At 38.1% G+C, this 18,506-nt stretch overlaps 1 protein-coding gene across 1 annotated transcript in view; it reads left to right on the forward strand.

The window, feature by feature from the left end:
- Nucleotides 1-17,907, forward strand: part of BPHL (biphenyl hydrolase like) — a 51,559-nt gene extending 33,652 nt beyond the window's left edge. The window contains exon 7 of the mRNA XM_001368236.4: nucleotides 17,569-17,907. Coding sequence (XP_001368273.1) covers nucleotides 17,569-17,656 — 88 coding nt within the window. The 3' untranslated portion in view covers nucleotides 17,657-17,907. The remainder of the gene's footprint in view (nucleotides 1-17,568) is intronic.
- Nucleotides 17,908-18,506: the final 599 nt, after the last annotated feature.

Here is an 18,506-nt window from a genome sequence, read left to right on the forward strand (position 1 = left end):
TATCTGGGGTTTTAGTGGATTGTAAGTTCAACAGATATTAACAAGACTATATGGCATTTTAAAAAATGCAAGTTTAGGCTACATTAAGAGAAGAATAGTTTGCAGAAGAGAAATCATAGTCCTTAACACACTCTATTATCAGATGATTGAATCTAGGGTATTGTGTTTAGTTCTGAGAGCTATATTTTAGGCTTTCTATAAGCTGGAGATCATCTATATCAGCAGTCAGGACCTCAAGATCTTGTCATACTAAGGATCAATTAAAAGAAATAAGAATGTCTTAAAGAAGAGAAGACGTAAGGGAAACTAAGTCTTCTACTGTTTCTGCTTCCAAGTTTTTAGGCTCTGGCCAAGTGGCACAGTGGATGGAATGCCAGACTCCTTAATCTTTCTTTTCTTTTTAAAATTGATGCTGTCTACCTCACTTCAAGCAGCTGGGTGATACAGTAGAAAGAGTGCTAGGCCTAGAAGCAGGAAGACTCATTTTCATAAATTATATTCAAATCTGTCTTCAGACACTTATAAGCTGTGTGACCTTAGGAGAGTCACTTAACCCTGTTTGTCTCAGTTTCCTCAACTTTAAAATGACCCAGAGAAGAAAAATGGCAAACCCCTCAAGTATCTTTGCCAAGAAAACCCCAAATGGGATAACAAAGAGTCAGACACAACTGAAACAAGTGAACAACAGAGTAAAAGCCACTTGTTATAATCGGACAACATAGTTTCATTTCTCTTCAAATTTAAGGCTAAACTTAAATTTGATTACTATGTCAAGTCTATTTTATAGTTATATTTCTATACTCATTGTAAGGTATATGCCTGAATTATTTGGCAGAACAAAAGGTTGCCTTCTTAGTCTATTGGAACAGAACAAACAAAAGGCCTATGTTTCTCTGCTTAGTTGTGAACCATATGAATGGATTATGAGTATGCTGTTATAGAGGCATTTTCTAACTACCAGCTGGGAGATCCCAGACCTAAGAATAATTGACTATCTCCTGAATTGTTCCCAGAGGGCTAGGAACTAGTGGATATAACAAATGTGCATGTCTAAGTCTATCACAAAAAGTTTATGAGAAGTAATATTAAATCTGTAAAATCCAGCCTTTGGCAAATTAAACAAATTATCACAGATCTATTTGCCACGTGAAAAAAGTAGGAGGAGAGGAGTTAGTTAAGGACTGTTAGGTCCTCCACATCCTACTTTGTCTTTTGCTTCTAACACATAAGATTTTTTTTTTTTGGTAGAGGTCCAGCCACCCAAGCTAGTGTCCCCATTGAAAAGCAAGCTAAGGAAGCAGCTAGGTGGCTTAGTGGATTGAGAGTCAGGTTTAGAAACAGGAATTCCTATGTTCAAATCTAGCCTCAGACATTTCCTAGCTATGTGACCCTGAGCCAGTCACTTAACCCCCATTGCCTAGTCTTCTGCATTGGAATCACATCGATTCCAAGACAGAAGGCAAGGGTTTAAAAAAAAGAAAGAAAGAAAAGCAGACTAATACTTTGTCACTTGTCCCCTTTAAGCTTTCACTTCTCCCTCTGGGTATGAAAATGGGAAACTGCTGTATTTAGCTGTTTTCATTTGCTCCAATAGCATCACTACTGCCAGGCCTCCTCTCCCGTATTAGTATTTTTCCTCTCTTTTCAAGTTTCCCCATTCCCTAAAACCTGTGATATATGCTTGTTTTGGATGTATCCTTATGGATATGGAGATTGTATATATACACACACACACATATATAGGATATGCATATACATGGATCTATAATCCCAGTGGAAGTCCAGATATTTCTCATGCTTCTCTTCCCCCAGCAGGAGAGGCATAGCAGGAATAAAAAGTTTATTTCATACAGTATGCATAACTTCTGGAGAAAGAAATAATTTCTTTCCCCCTGGAAATTCTGTTTGTAATAGAGATTCAGAGAAATCTAAACTTTTTAGCCTGGAAAAAAAATAAAGATGACTCTGGGAAAACATTAGTTATCTTCAAGTACTTTAAAGGGATGTCTTATGGAAAAGGGATTATTAAACTTGTTCTGATTTGCCCCCTGTGGGCAAAACCAGAAATAGCTGAAAGTTGTACAGAGTCAAATATCAGCTTATTATAGAAAAGTTACCTAACAATTGTAGCCTAGAAGTTGGATGAGGTCATGAGTTCCCCTTGCCCCAAATATAAATGTGCAAATAAAACCTAGTTGATTTCTTTTTGTTATGGCATAGAGAAATCTCTTTTTCAGATATGGGTTGTACTGGATGGCCGCTGAGATCCCTTCTAACCCCATAAATTCTGTGATTCTATGATGCTAATTAGGTATTTGAATAAAAAAGCAACAGGTGGAAGTTACAGAGGCAGATTTCAACTCAAAGGAAGGAAAGATAATTAGAGTTATTCAAAAAGTAGAATGAATTATTTCAGTAGGTAAAGGGTTCCTTCTCATTTGAGTTCTTCAAGTCAGTCAACAAGTACTTTCTCTAAACCCTTATCATCTGTCTTAGAATCTTAGAGGTTAAGGGCTAGACAATTGGGGTTCAATTACTTGCCCAGGGTCACATAGCTAGGAAGTGCCTGAGGTCGGTTTTGAACCCAGGTCCTTCTGACTCCAGACCTGTTTCTTTATTCTCTGAGTCACCAAGCTGCCCCAACAAACATTTTTTAAAGCAGTTGCATATCAGGTATTGTGCCAAGTGTGGGGTACAGAGAAAGTCCAAAAAAGAATAGAAAAAAAGATGTTCAGTAGTCTAATGAGAGAAACAAAATGAAAACAACTATGTATATACCAAGCCCATAGCAAAGTCAGCAACTGAACCTCGGTTGTCTGTGGCATACTTTGTATATCTGAAAAATCCAGCTAAAAACCCTGGATCACTACTTCAATTTCATTATACAGGTATTTACTGAGTGTATACTCTGTACCAGGCCTTATGAAAGGTGCTTGGGATATAAAGATATAAAGGATGTATTTGTATTGCCAAATGGAATGTACAAAGATAATTATGTATATAATATATACAAAGTAAACACAAAACAATTTTAGTAGGTGATAAAGGATGGAAAGCTGGGAAGGCACTATTAAACTGACTGATCATAAAAGGCTTTCTGTAGGAAGTAGTTCATATCTTCAAAGGCAAATAGAGATCAGAAGAGAACATTCTAGGCACAAAGGACAGCCTATACAGAGGAACAGAGATGAGAGATGGAATGTTGTATAAGAGTAACAGCAAATAGACCACTTTGGCTGGAAGGTAGTACATGAAGGAGAATAATGCATTGATCAGTCTGGAAAAATAGATTGAAGCCCAGGTTGTGTGAAAGGTTGTATGCAAAACAGAAGAGTTTGCATATTATCTTAGAGGCACTAGAGAGCCACTAAAATTTCTTGAAACATGGGAGCACCATGATTAGATCTATGATTTGGAACTATTAATTTGGTAGTTGTGTATAACATGTGCACTGGATAAAGGGAACTGAATTATGGAAGTACTCTGGTATCAAATCCAAATAGAAGTGGGAACCACTAAACCATTCTTAAAGATTTCTGCAAATCACATATTGGCCTAAAAGACCACAAATGTTTAATTATGCATATATATGTATATATTATTAATAGATCAACATATTAAAATCAAATACTTTATTCTGGTTCAGGCACACTTGGGAGTATTGTGGGTTCACATTTTTGACCTCTCTGCTCTTGTCAATAGGTGATGAGGACCTGAACTAGAGTAATGACTGTGTATAATACAAGAGGTCACAGGTGAACTCTTGGATCTATAACAAGCAAGACTCTTGATCAAACACTGGCTGAATGAATTAGATGGCATTCCTCTCTCTCCCTCCCTCTCCCCCTCTTCCTCTCCCACTCCTTCTTCCATTCTTTGTCTCCCTCTCCCTCTCCCTGTCTCCCTATTTCTCTCTCCCTCTCCCTTTCCCTCCACCCCCCTCTCTTATGAATGTTAATGTTGAGTCAAAGTGTCACTAGATATTGTAAAAGAGATGAGGGATGGGAGTAAAGAAAGCTAGATCCATGTGGATAACTAAATGCTGATGGTTTATCTGAGATCAGTGTTGATCTTCCACTATACTGGAGAGAACCAGAAAGACAAAGTAAGTTCTGATAGTTGGGCTGGAATTGGGGGTCCAAAGAAAGGAGCCAAAATAGGTCAAAGTATGGCATCCAAGTAACCAAGGCAAAGTCAGAGTCCAGAAGTCTAGATGGGTCCAGATAACCTAGAGCTAGACATAAAAACAATGCCAGGTATCAAAGGCAGGAGTTAGCCACTGGGATTAAATCTGAGTATGAGGAAACAGAGAGCTGGTTACAACTCAATCCTCAGATAGGAGCTGATTCCCTTCCCTCCTTCTTAGTTCAGGCAGACAAGAGCTATCAGATGGCAGACAGTACTCCTCATAGATTCTGCAGGTGCTTGTGAGTAGTGATTACAGCACAAGTAAGCTTAGGTCCTTTGGGGTATTCTGTCATGGCTTGAGGGAAGAAGAGCTGGGCATCTCCCATCCTATGAATCCAGAATCTAGAGAAGGACTTCTTGTGGCATCCTAGGAATTCTCTGAAGGCTTCCAGCTAGCTGGTAGAAGCTAAGGCAAATCATCAAGGACCCACAGTAGCCTAGGCCAGCCGAGACTGAGCCAGGCTTCTATAACCTACTAGTTTAGGACCACATGGCACACGTTTTATATTAGACTCTCTGCCAGCATGCTGACAGAGGCAGAGGCACTGAAGAAAGTATGTGTTCCCTCACCTCTACGATTCCAGATCATCATTAAAAACAGTATGTGATGAGTGACCCTGCTCCAGCTGCCCCTATGAATACCTAACTACCACTCCCCACCACCACCACACCCTCCCTTCCCAGTACTATTTTTAGCTGTCTATAGTCAACTGTTGGCTTCTATGGCTGAAGTAAAACAGTTAGCTCAAAATTCCACTTATGGTCATGTTACAAGGTAGACATGAAACAGAAACAAGCAGAGGCTTATGAATTTAAACCTTTTACTTAAAAAACAAAACAAAACTCCACCTCCCCCATGATCTACTATTAGCTCAGCATTTAGCAAAAATCTTTACCAGTTTGATTTCCAATGACAATTATTTCATTGTGCATAGTTTGAATTTTTAGCCAGCATTTTGTATGAAGAAGGCAAGCAAAGTTTATCTTGGATTTAAAGTGATATTGTCACTTTGGTAAAGTAATCTTTCTACTTACCTACTAGACCAACATTCTAGAAATTGTTACTATTTAGTGGGTAAAAGTAAGGAATATTGATAGCTTTTCTAAGTGGGTTCCTTTTTTAAACAATTATTTCTGTCTATTCAATTCAATAAGCGTTTCCTTTATAAAATATTGGCACTAGATGCTGAGAGGGATGCAAAGATGAATGAGACAAAGTCTCTGCTTTCAAAAAGCTTAAAATTTAGTAGGGGAAATCAAACACAAATTTAATAAAAAATTAAATAAGTAAAGGTAGCTAAGTAGAAGAGTAGAGAGAGAGCCAGACTTAGAGAGAGGAGGACCTGTGCTCATATCTGGAGTCAGATACTTCCTAGTTGTATGACCCTGAGCAAATCACTTAACCTCCATTGCCTAGCCCTTATCACTCTTTTGCCTTAGAACCAATATACAGTATTGATTCTAAGATGGAAGATAAAGATTAAAAAAAAAAGCCTAAGTTTGAAAAAGGAAAGAGGACATTATAAAACTTTAGTTCCTCCCACTGTAAGATGAATATCTTATAACAATTGTGGTATGGTATGCAGAAGCAAAACAACTATTATATTTTCATGGTAGAATGAACTATCCTTCATTATGTCCTACAATTAATTTTCCTGGGTCCTAGCAAACAGAAACCTTTTATTCTCAGAATTCAGTCAATTTTCAGATCATCCTCAGAGGCATATTAGATCAAGCAGTATGTTTTTTGGGGGGGGGTGGTAATACTCGAAAAACTCAAGGAAAGGACATATTAATAACCTTGCATCTATGTAGCACTCTAAGGTTGGCAAAGTATTTTATATGTACTTTCTCATTGAACTTTCACAACAGCCTCATGAGGTAAAGAGTACAAATATTATCATCCCTGCTTTACATTTGAGGAAATGGTGGTTGAGAGAGGTCAAATACTTTACAAGTGGACTAAGAAGCTAGGTGAAATTTGAATCTAAGACTCTCTTGATTCCAGATCTCTCCTTCCCTCATTCCCTTGTACTAACATCATCACCTCTGGGCAGCTAAGAGATCTATTAAGATTCCTTTAGCATAATAATATGAACATAGTTCCCAGGTAGAATTCACTCACTTTTTGACAGGTATATAATCATAGTTATATCCCTTTTTACCTTCAAAGGAATACAAAATAACAAGATAATTTAAAGTCATTCAGTCTTGTATCCAGGTATGATTGTAGTACAATAAGGGCCTTTGAAAAATGAAAAAGTATTAAGAGCAACAATTCTGATCATATTCTCATCTTTTCATTCCAGAGGTCAACTGTACTCTTAATGAATAACCTTAGAACAGTGATTATTAATTTTTTGTAAATCTCAGGACCCTTTTACACTCTTAAAATTTATTGAAGACTCCCTAGAAGCTTTTGTTCTTATGGGTTTTATCTATTGGCATTTATTGTATTTGAAATGAAAACATCCTGATATTATTATGAAAATAGTTTTTAACATTAAAGAGTTCCTAAGAGAAAATTGGGGATCCCTCCAAAGGTTCCCAGATCACTCTTTGAGATCCATGGCCTTAGAGGAGTGCTTCCCATCCTTAAAAAAAAAACAACTTAATTTAATTTTAAATTATGAAGCATTTATTTTCTTGCCCTCCCACCTTTTGACAGAAAAGGAAACAGAAAAAGAAAAACAAAACTCCTGTAGAAATGTGCCTGGCCAAGTAAAACAAAATCTTGCATTGGCTATGCCTAGTCCTTTATCTTAAATCCAATAACCCTCCATCATTCGGTTTCCCACATTTTTTAAGGATGGAACCACTTCTCATTTCCTCCCCAAAGAGATCATAAACAATAAAATGAACCCAAGCAGAAAAGAAGAGGGAATGCTATCCCTGGTTTTGCTTCCTTCTTTGCTAGGAATCCTGGCAAAGAATGGGGAGCAAGATAATGTCTGCAATAGGCTTAAAGTTCTACCAGGTAAAGCTTTAAGAACTATTGGTTGGAGATCCATAGCAAAGTTGAAGATTCAGCTTGATCTAAGGATTCCATTCCATTCCATTCCAGAGAAAGTTATACATTTTAAGTTCTGTGGACTAGGGAATGATTCAGCTATCTGCAACTAAAGTTCCCATTCCACCAAAAGGTTCTTCCCTAATTTTCCCTGAAGGTAACTAGGTGGTACAGAGGATAGAGTGCTGGGCCTGAAGTCAGGAAGACTTACCTTCCTGAGTTTAAATATGACCTCAGACATTTGATTGACTCCCTGTTGTGACCCTGAGCAAATCTCTTAACACTGTTTGCCTCAGTTCCTCATTTGTAAAATGAACTAGAGGTAGAAATGAAAAACCACTCTGGTATCTTTGACAAGAAAATCCCTAGTGGGTCAGAGTTAGACACTACTGCACAAAACAGTTTTTCCTTGATCTCTACCACAAGGATAGACTGGAATCAGGACCAGAGAGGTGGTAGGTAAGTGGGTATGATAAAATAATTGCTTGCCTCAATGCATTCTCTCTAAATTTCTGATTTCCAATATAAACAAACCAGATTTGAATGACTTCCAGCTATTATAACTTATATCTCAAACTTCCATTTGTTTAGGAAGCTTAAATCATTTCCTTAGCCTGTTCAAAGCAATACATATTTAACAAAACACTGAACTCACCAAATTCTGCTTTTATTAAAGAAAATGTAATTCATTCAGACTGCACTTGAATTTGACTTCCTACTCAAAATCCTATTGAAAGTAAATATCTTAACAGTGCAGTGAAGCTTGTGAACAAAAAATGTGTTATGACAGCTGCAAACACTACTTGCTCAACAAAGGATTGCTTAAGGCTGCAGCAGTCTGTAGGCATGTATTTATAATCCTGAAGAGGAGTCCTTTGCAATTTGCCACAGTAATCTATACAGATTAAAGTTTCTCCAAGACCAGACCTGTTTTGCTTGGTCCCAGAAGGCAGAAGAAGCAATAGTGGGTTGAAGTTTCAGAATCCTATTTCAGCTTAATATTAGGGAATACTCCATAATGATTAGCAGCTGTCCTGTACTGGAGTCACTTGACTGGCTCAGGAGGTGCAGCAAGTTCTCCATCATCAAAAGTATTTAAGGGGGAAGCTGGGTGTCCATTTTGTTGAGAAATATTAAAGAGGGAAAAATTCTCAGGTATGGGATTGGATTGGATTCAAATCAGTTCAACAAACAAAGGGTTGCCATATGTTAAATGCTGGCATACAAAGAGAAAACAATAGTTCTAGGATTATGGATCTAAAGCTGGAAGAGACTTCAGTTGTCATATAATCCAACCTCCTCATTTTACAGATAAGCACACTTAGGCCCTTGTAGGTGTAATGACTTGCCTAATGTTCCCCCATTAGTAAGAGCTGGAAATTTTCTCTGGCTTCAAATCCAGTGCTTTTACCACTACATCATGCTGCTTTGGAGGCTTCTTTAGAGGAGTTTGACTTATCATGAAGAAAGACTACTTGTGAAACAGGGATGAAGGAGGAAATAATGGGAAAGGCAGGCATCTGAGTGATTTGAGATGAGGAACAGAAAAAGAGAAGGAAACTCTCTGCAAATAGATTTTTCTTTTCTTAATTTGCTTCTTAATATTTTTTAAGGTCTTCTAAGAATACTCTTGGGACTTGTGTACATTTTATGTTTTTCTTTGAGGTTTTATAAGTGAATGCTTCAACTTTACTGTCTTCTGATTTTGAACCCTGATCTTTATTTCCAAAGAAGTTTTTTGTGGTTGGATTCTTTCTCTTTTGATTAATCATTTTAACATTTTAAACTTTTAGTGGCCTGTTTTTTTATTTGTTAATTTTATGCTAGCGTTGGGTAGATAATGTCTCAAGGTTTCATGTTGTTGTTGTTGCTATTTCTCGAGCTCTCTTAGTCTTTGACTTCTTGGTTCTTCTCATTTCCATATTCCATAGGGTCCTCAGCAACACTATAATGGTCAACACTCTTACCCCCTCTAGAGACTATAAGCATCTTCTTACCCCCTCTGTCCTGGAGCTGTAATCAGGAACACCATTCTCTCCAGTTTCTTTTAATATTGCTATTATCACCTGATCATTTCATACTTCCTCCCAAATCCAGAGAATTCTCCCTTGATCTCAAATCATCTCTATATTACTGAAAACTAGATTTCATCTAAAACCTTTTTCCTTTCTTGTTTTTTTCTTATTGAACTCACTGAGACCCAGCTCCCTCCTGATAAGGTTGCCTCCCTGGCTATTCTTTTGGTTGAACTTTCATTCATTCTCCCAGATTTGTATGGTTGTGGTTAGGGTTTTGGATTCTTGCTTTCTCCCAATTGCCAATTCCAGATTCTGCCTCTACCACCTTCATTTGGTAACCTCTACTTCTTTGAAGTTTATTCAATACCTAATTATAAACCAGTCAAGATTCCGGATAGCTATTGTCTACAGGCCTGAGGGACTCTCTCACCTTTCTTTCTTCCTAAATTCAGTGCCTGGCTCACAATCTCATTCTTCTTCCCTGCCTTCCCACTAGGGGACTTCAACATGCATATGGATATTCCTTCAATCACCCTTATCTCTCAGGTCCTCAATTTACTCATTTCCCATGACCCCCACCCCAGCACAGTAACACATGAAGATGAGGGTATCTTTAATCTTACTGTCGCCTGCTAGTGTTTCACATCCATGTTCATAAACTCTGAAATTTCTTTATCAGGTTACATCTGCCTTGCAACTCCAAACCTTGCTCTTCATCTTCACCCTGATGTCTCTCACCCCTTACCTTCTTACCACATCACTCCCGAACTGGCTATATTTTCATCCCTTTCCATCTTGATCCTCTGATGATCCAGTTCAACTCTACACTCTCCTGAATCTGTTGCCCCATCATCCTATATATCATGGCTTTCTAAATCCTAGCCTTGGATTACTCCCATAGTGGTTTTGCTGAACAAAGCTAAAGAAAATCATAAAATCATGATGACTAAATCCATTATAAGTTTATGTTACATTACCTCAACTGGGCCTTCATTATAAGACAATCCTTTTATACTTCTGTAATTGATTTACCACCCTAATTACTACAATGACTTTTCCAAATCTTTTCATTCCTCCTCAAGTCTCCAATGGCTTTCCCATACATATACCCTCTCAGCTTAAGATCTTGCTTCATATTTCTTTGGAAAGATTAAGACCATTTGCATAGAGCTTTCTATTCTCCCCTGTGCCTCTTCTCACATCACTCAGATGCTTTCTCCCACTATTTTGCATGAAGAGGTAGCCTTTCTCCATGCCAAGTCAAACATCTCTATATGCACAGGTGATCCCATTCCATCTCATATTCTCTACCAAATTGCCTCCTGTATAATCCTTACTTTCTCACTAATAGTCAATGCTCCCTCTCTTTTGACCACTTCACTACTGCCTATAAACATGCTCCTATATCCCTCATCCTCAAAAAGCTTTTACTTGATCTGTCCATCCCCGAAAATTATTGATCTATATTCTCTCCTTTGTGGCTGAACTCCTTGAGAAGTCTGTCTACAATAGGTACCTCTACTTCCTTTCTTCTTACTCTTTTCCTGACCTCTGAAGTCTGACTTTTAATCTTACCATTCAACTGAAATTGGCCTCCCCAAAGTTACTAATGATTCTCAATGGCCAAATCTAATAACCTTTTCTCTATCCTCATCTTTCTTGTCCTCTCTGAGGTGTTTTAAAAAAATAAAAAAGGAAGGGAATGTACCTCCACTGGAGGAGGAGGCTTTGGATGGAGAGAGGGAAGGAGAGGAGAACTCCCTACTTTACCACAAAGCAAGGTACAGGGGAGACAGCAGATGTAATGGGTTGGCTCAGAGAGAGGAGAGGGGGTTTGAAGATTTTTCCCCTTCTGCCTTCCCTCCTTAGCTAAAGCTGCTCTCCCCAATTCATTCTTGTCCCCCCTACACTACTCTAGATCAAAGGGTCTCCCCTTGATCTATTCACTCACACTCAGCTTGAGGAACAGATAACTTTTAATGTTAACTCACTCAGGTAATACAAAAGGAATAATGGGCAGGGAAGAATGAGAAAAGGAAAGTGGGAAAAGGGGATCCCTGTCTCTAAACCTTTTTCCTCCCTCCTAGAGTTTTGGGGGAACTCAGGCCTTGGCAGCCTGAACCCCCTGAGAGAAAATCAGGTTGACTCACCCCTGGGCAACAGGAGCTGAGGTAAAGCCTGCTCAAGTTTCTCTTCAGAAGTCCCTTCAGTTGGGAAGAGTTGGGGGGAAGGATTTCCAGTCACCAGCAGTAAAAGTGGGTAACCCTCAGGAGAAAGTCTTTATCCACCTTCTCTCTTTGATGTCTCAAGACAGAGAGACCCTCACTGCTCTCCTCACCAGAGTCTTCTCCCTCAGGAAATTCACTTCTGGGGCCCCTCCCCAGTGGAGGTGATCAATTTCACATACTCTTCAACCTGGCACTTGTTCTTTAGTGCCAGCCTCTATCATGGAGGCCCTCAGCATTGTTGATCACCGTTTTCTCCTTGTCATCATCCTCTTCTGTCTGTGTTTCCACTACACTATTCTCTCTTGATTCTCCTCCCTAATCAACCACTCCTTTCTTCCCTTTGGTGGATCTTTATTCATGTCACACTTACTAACCAAGGTGTCTTACTAGCCAAGACTGTGAGTGGCTTCTTCTTCTCTCTCCATACTATTTTTTTTTGTTTATCTAATCAGCTCCCATAGATTTGGTTATCATTTCTATGCAGATAATTCTCAGTTACAGTTTGTACAGCTCTAACATCTCTCAGGACTTCAAGTCTTGAACCTCCAGCTGTATTTTAAACATCTTGAAATAGGTGTCCTAAAGAAATTAATCACATTCAAAACTAGATTCACTATCTTTCCCTCCAAACCCTTCCCTCTTCCTTCATTTCCCTCATTATTGAAAGGTTACAATCCAGGTGTCATTCCCTTTTTAAAAAATGTATTAAAATTATTTGTTTACCAATTACATGTAAATAAATTTCCATATAAGTTTTCTGAAGTTATATGATCCAGTTGTCTCCCTTCCTTCTCTCCCCCCACTCCCCCCCACCTCCTGGATCTGGCAAGCCATTCAGTCTGGGGTTAAAAATGTATTATCATGCAAAACATAGTTCAATATTGTTCATTTTTGTAAGTGAATAATCTCATAAAACCAAAACCCCAAAACATAAACTCAAATAAACAAGTGAAAAATTGTATGCTTTCATCTGCATTCTGATTCCAAGAGTTCTTTCTCTGGAAGTGGATAGCATTCCTTGTCATAAATCCCTCAAAACTGTGCTGGATCATTGTATTGCCAATAATAGCCAAGTCTATCACATTTGATCATTCTACAATATTGTTGTTATTGTATATAATGTTCTCCTGGTCCTGCTTATTTCACTCTGCATCAGTTCATGTAGGTCTTTCCAGCTCTTTCTGAAATCATTCTGTTCATCATTCCTTAAAGCACAATAGTTTTCCATCACCATCATATACCACATTTTGTTCAGCCATTCCCCAGTTGATGGACATTCCATCAGTTTCCAATTCTTTGCCACCACAAAAAGAGCAGCTACAAATATTTTTATACAAGCAACTCCAGGTGTCATCCTCTAATCCTCATTCACCTTCCATATACTATTAGTGATTATGTTCTGTTGTTTCCTTCTTTATAGAATCTCTCCTATAAATATCCCCTTCTCTCCTCTGACAGTGCCATCATCCTTGTGTAGGCCCTACTATCACCTCATATCATATAACCTCACCTGGATCATTGCTCTCTATAAGACTTTCCCCACTCCAGTCCATTCTCCATTCACCTTTTATATCCATCTTAAAATACAAATGTGACCATATCACTCCTTGACCCATTCAGTCAACTCTCTGGGCTCCCTAAAATCTTCTGTTTGACTTTAGAAGTCCTTCATAACCTGAATTCTTCTTACCTGTGCAGTCTTCTTACATGGCACTCCCATCCACATACTTTGTAGAGTGACACTGGCCTCTGCTATTACTGGCACAGGAAACTCCAACACCTTACTGAACATTTTTCCTTCATGCCTTAAAAGCTCTTCCTTCTCATTCCTTTTTTTTTTAACCCCTACCCTCTGTCTCAGAATCTATACCAAGTATCTATTTGGAAATAAAGAGTATAAAGCCTAAGCAATTGGTTTAGTGACTTGTCCAGGGTCACCTAACTGAGAAGTGTCTGAGGCTAAATTTGAACCCAAATCCTCCAGACTCCATGCCTGGCTTTCTATCCACTAAGCTACCTAACTGTCCTTTTCCTTCTCATTGCCTCCTAACTTCCCCGGCTTCCTTTATATCTCAGCTCAAATCCAACCTTCTTGAAAAAGTCTTTCCTAATTCTCAGTCTTGATGCCTTTCTTCTAAGAAGACTGCCCTAAATTTATGCTATATCTTTTTTGTTCCTAGTTGTCTGAATGTTGTCTCCTTTAGACTTTGGTTCCTTGAGAACAGGGTCTATTTTTTGCCTTTCTTTTTATCCTCAGTGTTTAGCACAATGCCTGACAAATAGTAAGAGTTTAATAAATCTTGGATGACCAGGGTGTGTGTGTGAAATATATTATGTATGCAAGTAAGTAAATACAAATTCATAGCTGGAAGTAGAGAATACTAATAATTGGAAGGTGATAGTAAGAAAAGGTGAAGGGAAAAAAAGTTAGAAACCAACCAAGATAAACCTTTAAATATAAAAAACCAGCACAGTTGGGGAACATCCAGGGGAAAGTAAAAAGGATTTTTTTTTTGGTGGGGGCTAAATCTTAAAGGGAATAGAGGACTTTTAGAGGTAGAATTGAGGAGGGAATAAATTCTAAGCATATTGAGATGGGGTAAGAGGCAGCCTTTACAAAGACACAAAGGAAATCTTAAGTCAGATTTTGGAAACCCTTAGTAGGCTAGTTTGTCTGAATGTGTGAAGGGGAGTAACATGAATTCAGTCTGGAAAGTAGGTGGGAGCCAGACTGTGAAGGGCTTTAAATGACAAAGTGAGAAGTGGTGTTTTTTTTTCCCTTTCCTTGAAGCAGTGTGGTGCTTCTGAAGATTTTTAAGCAGGGGAGTGAAATGGTCATACCTGTGCATTAGAAAGTTTTTGGCAGCTGTATGGAGGGCAGGGTGGAGAGAGGATAATCTGAATGCAGGGGGACCAAATAGGCTATTCTGATAGTCCATGTTACTATCTTTGAGAGCAAAGAAAAGGGGACATGTTCCAGAGGTAGAATTACTAACTTGTCAAATGGTTGAATTGAGGGGGAGGTTGAGGCAGTAAGAAGTTTCAAGAATTATTCAGAAGTAGGGCAGCTGGGTGACTCAATGGATTGAAAGCCACGCCTAGGGTTGAGAGTTTCTGGGTTCAAATGTGGCCTCAGACCCTTCCTAGCTGTGTGACCCTGGACAAGTCACTTAACCCCCATTGCCTAGCCATTACCACTCTTCTGTCTTGGAACTAATACATAGTATTGATTCTAAGATGGAAGGTGAGGGTTTAAGAAAAGTAAAAAAAGACAGCCAAAAGAATTATTCATAAATTGTTGACCTGGATGATTGGAAAGAGGTTTAAAAGAGAGGATTTGGGGAAAATATGAATTCTATTTTGGACATGATTAGTTTGAATTGCAAATGAAAAATTCAGGTGAATGTCTAATAGACAATTGTCAATGTTTCAGTCAAAGAATAAGGCTGGTACTATAGTTTGGAAGTCATCTGCATAGATATGATAATCAAATTCATGGGAATTAATGAGATCACTGGAAGAGTAAAAGGAAAGTGCAGGAAAGGAGACTAAATGGACAGGACATGGTTGATGATAATCCAATAAAGGAGAATGAAAAGCAGTCTGACAGTAGGAAGATAACATGTAGAGAGACCACAGATCACAAGATCATAGATCAAATGCTGGAAGGGTCTCATAAACCATCTAACCGAATTCCCCCATTTTACAATTTACATTTTAAGAGATAAGAGAGAATCTAATCCAAAAGGGAGTAGGGTTGGCAGTCATAAACTACTAAGAGAGAAAATAGATTGAGGACCTAGAACTGATGGAAAGAGTAGTTTCCAGGAAAAAAAAAACACAGAAGTAGGGACAGTGAATGTAGAAGTAAATGTTAAGGATAGGTTGACCTTGGCATATTTCATAGGAGGAAGGAGAGATTCAAGATGAGAGACAGAGAAGGTAGGATGGTCTCTGATATCCCTTCTGGGGTTATCTGGGATATCCAACTCTGGGGTTGTGATTCTAGGATTATATTCTAAGTGTGTGTGTGTGTGTTTTTAATAAAGGAGGATGATTAGAAATCCCATCCCTTATAGGAGGTCTTGGATTCAAATATGGCCTCAGATAACTTCTTAACTGTGAGACCCTGGGCAAGTCTCTTAACCCCCATTGCCTAGCCCCTACCACTCTTCTGCTTTGAAATCGATACTTAGTATTGATTCTAAGATGGAAGATAAGGGTTATTGAAACAAAACGAAACAAAACTTCCAGCCTTCAAGTACAGCTAAATAGCTTTTAACTTCTGTTCTAGCTTTCCCATCCTTCAACACTGAAAGCTATTTATTAGCTGGCCTTAAGCCATTTATTTATTTGAAGAATTGACTACACATACTCTAACCCTAGAAAAAGAACAAGTTCACCATTGTACCCCTTTTCCTACCAATCAATTTTATGGCCAAAAAAATTGTGTTTGATGATGTATAACAAATACAATGTTTGATTTGTATAATGCTTGTTTTAGGGGAAGCACTAATGGCCATCTTACTAGGCATACTTCCAAGAGCTTGTTACTTATGCTATATTTCTGTGAGTACTAATGAGCCAGGGTATTCTGCATTCATATCCTCTTCACTACCACCACCGAAAATGAAAGTGTGATGCTTTTCTACCTCAAATCAAGGTTTCTTAACTTGGGGTCCATGAACTAAAAAAACAAAACAAAAAAACAAAACAAAAACAAACTAGATTGCAATGGAACTGGTTTTTGTAATTCTCTATATTTTATGTTTAAAACAACAACATTATTTTGGGGAGTCCAGAGGTTTTACCAGACTGGCAGAAGGGTTCGTGACATTAAAAAAAAGGTTAAGAAACTCTGCTATTTATTATTATTGTACAATTACAGTTTCTCTACCTATTATTTGGTTTGAATGTAGTATAATATGGGCTCATTAGCCAATTCATGATAGTTGCAAAAGAATTCAAGTTACAAATGACCCAAAAAGCAATGAAAAGATGTGTATGGTGGGTGAAAGCAGTCTGAACCTGTTGCCAAAACTTGTATACAAGAAATGGCATGATATCCTTCTAGTCTGCCAGAGGACCAGGAGTCAGAAGGGGCTTTAGGTCTCATTTAGCACATACTCATTTTATAGATAAGGATGCTGAATTCCATAATCAGGCATTGTGACATCTTACTAGTAGGCAAAGCAAAGATTCAAACCCAGTTCTTGATTACATATTGTGATGATTAAAATTTTCAAGAGGCAGGAATACCGGATTTTAAATTAATTTATTATTGACTAGTCAAATGATTCTCTCAACAATCAAAAGACCTCAACTCCCTTGGCCAGGTCCCTAAATACAATTTGGGGGCAGCTCATGATTCAACTCCTCCCTTGAACATCCCAAGACATCTCTAATTGTTAAATAACTAATTGGGAGGTGGTCCATCAAACTCCCAACCCCACAGATGATGGGGTCACATAAGCAGGAAGAGAACCATTGTCTCCTTTATCAATCAGGTTTTATTGGGTGTGGGATGCATTCCTTGGAATTCCTAAGAAAAAAGAGATGTAACAGTCAGGAGACTGATTGGACCCTGTGATCCAGGACCCAAAATAGGATTAATCCAAACAGACCTGGTATCTGAAAAATAAATTCTCACAATATCCATTATACCATGTGGCCTCTAAGGATATGAATGATGGTAAAAAGAGACTGGCTACTCAGCTGAGTGAAACAAAAGGGGACCTGCTAAGGTCAATATTGGTAACCCCAAATACCACAAAATAAATTATCTTGTGTTATAAACAGGATCACAGAGTGAGTCTTGAAATGGAAAGGGCTGTCAGAAACCATCTATCCAACTTACCTTGGAGCAGAATAAGTGAAACTCATTGGGTAGAATATTTATGGGAGACTTATAGGGACTAAGCATGCAAAAGGATTTCAAAAGATGAAAAGACACATGGGGCCTTAAGAAAGCGCAGTCTGCTCTGATGGGAAAAGGATACTTGGATCAAGCCAAATGAGTCAATTCATGTTTCTTCAAAGTAAGGTTATGATAAAATCTTGGCTTCATGGAGTTTTGGCTACTAAGTAAATGTTTATTTTTTTGACATTCACTATTTTCTTTTAGGTTACATCTGATGCCAGAAGGCAAGCACAACCTGCATTTGCGCTTTGCAGATGAATTCAACAAACTAGTACAAGACTTCCTACAGTAAAAAAAAAAAAGTTGGGCAGTTTTGGGGTTTTATATACAGCTATCTTCAAATCATGTTATAAATTGCATTTTTTAAAAAAATTATCAAAATCATCCCTGTTGAGAGTACCTTAATTTTGTGGCAATAGCTACACCCCCTCAAAGTAAATCTTACTGATAAAATTTCCAATAAATTGCTTGTGTATTCCTATCAGTACCTTCATTTCTTCCTATACATTCACTTTAGTTCCAAATAAACTGTTGTAGACTGAATGATTTGTTTTTCATGTCTGTTGTGTAGTTTCTAGGTAAGATGAAAGCTTTTATCTTTCTTCCAAAATCAGATTGCACATTTGTTTCACTTATACTCACAGTCTTCAGAGAGGAAAGGAAAATATTGTCCTTCCTTACCAGTGGAAGAAATTTGGAACAGTAACTAGCTGAAGTCACTTATTTAGCTTATTAATAAGGCAAACTATAAATAAATCAAGGCAGTTTCCATTGTCCCACACTAGTACTTACTCCTCCAGGCCAATTTTGATAGGCCCACAAGTTTTAAAAAAGGAATCCTGATTTTTGTTACGCAAAGGGCAAAGACTGTTACATAGTATACTTTCACTGCTATCAGTATTTCCTTATTAAAGTTCTATGTATGTATTTAAAAGTGTGAATAAAGGAGAAATGAGTTATAAAATGATGAGTGGTATAAAGGCAAGACTTTAGATGTACTTTTATGATTATAGGTGAGCATAGAAGTTACCTGTGCCTGATCTTGAATGTTACTTCTCTGGGCTTCAGTTTCCCTATCTGTAAAAGGACTGGGTTGGACGGATGGTCTCTGGGATTCCTTCCAGTGTGAAATTATGATCCCA

This window comes from Monodelphis domestica, chromosome 3 (assembly GCF_027887165.1).
Source record: "Monodelphis domestica isolate mMonDom1 chromosome 3, mMonDom1.pri, whole genome shotgun sequence".
In the NCBI taxonomy this organism is placed as follows: Eukaryota; Metazoa; Chordata; class Mammalia; order Didelphimorphia; family Didelphidae; genus Monodelphis; species Monodelphis domestica.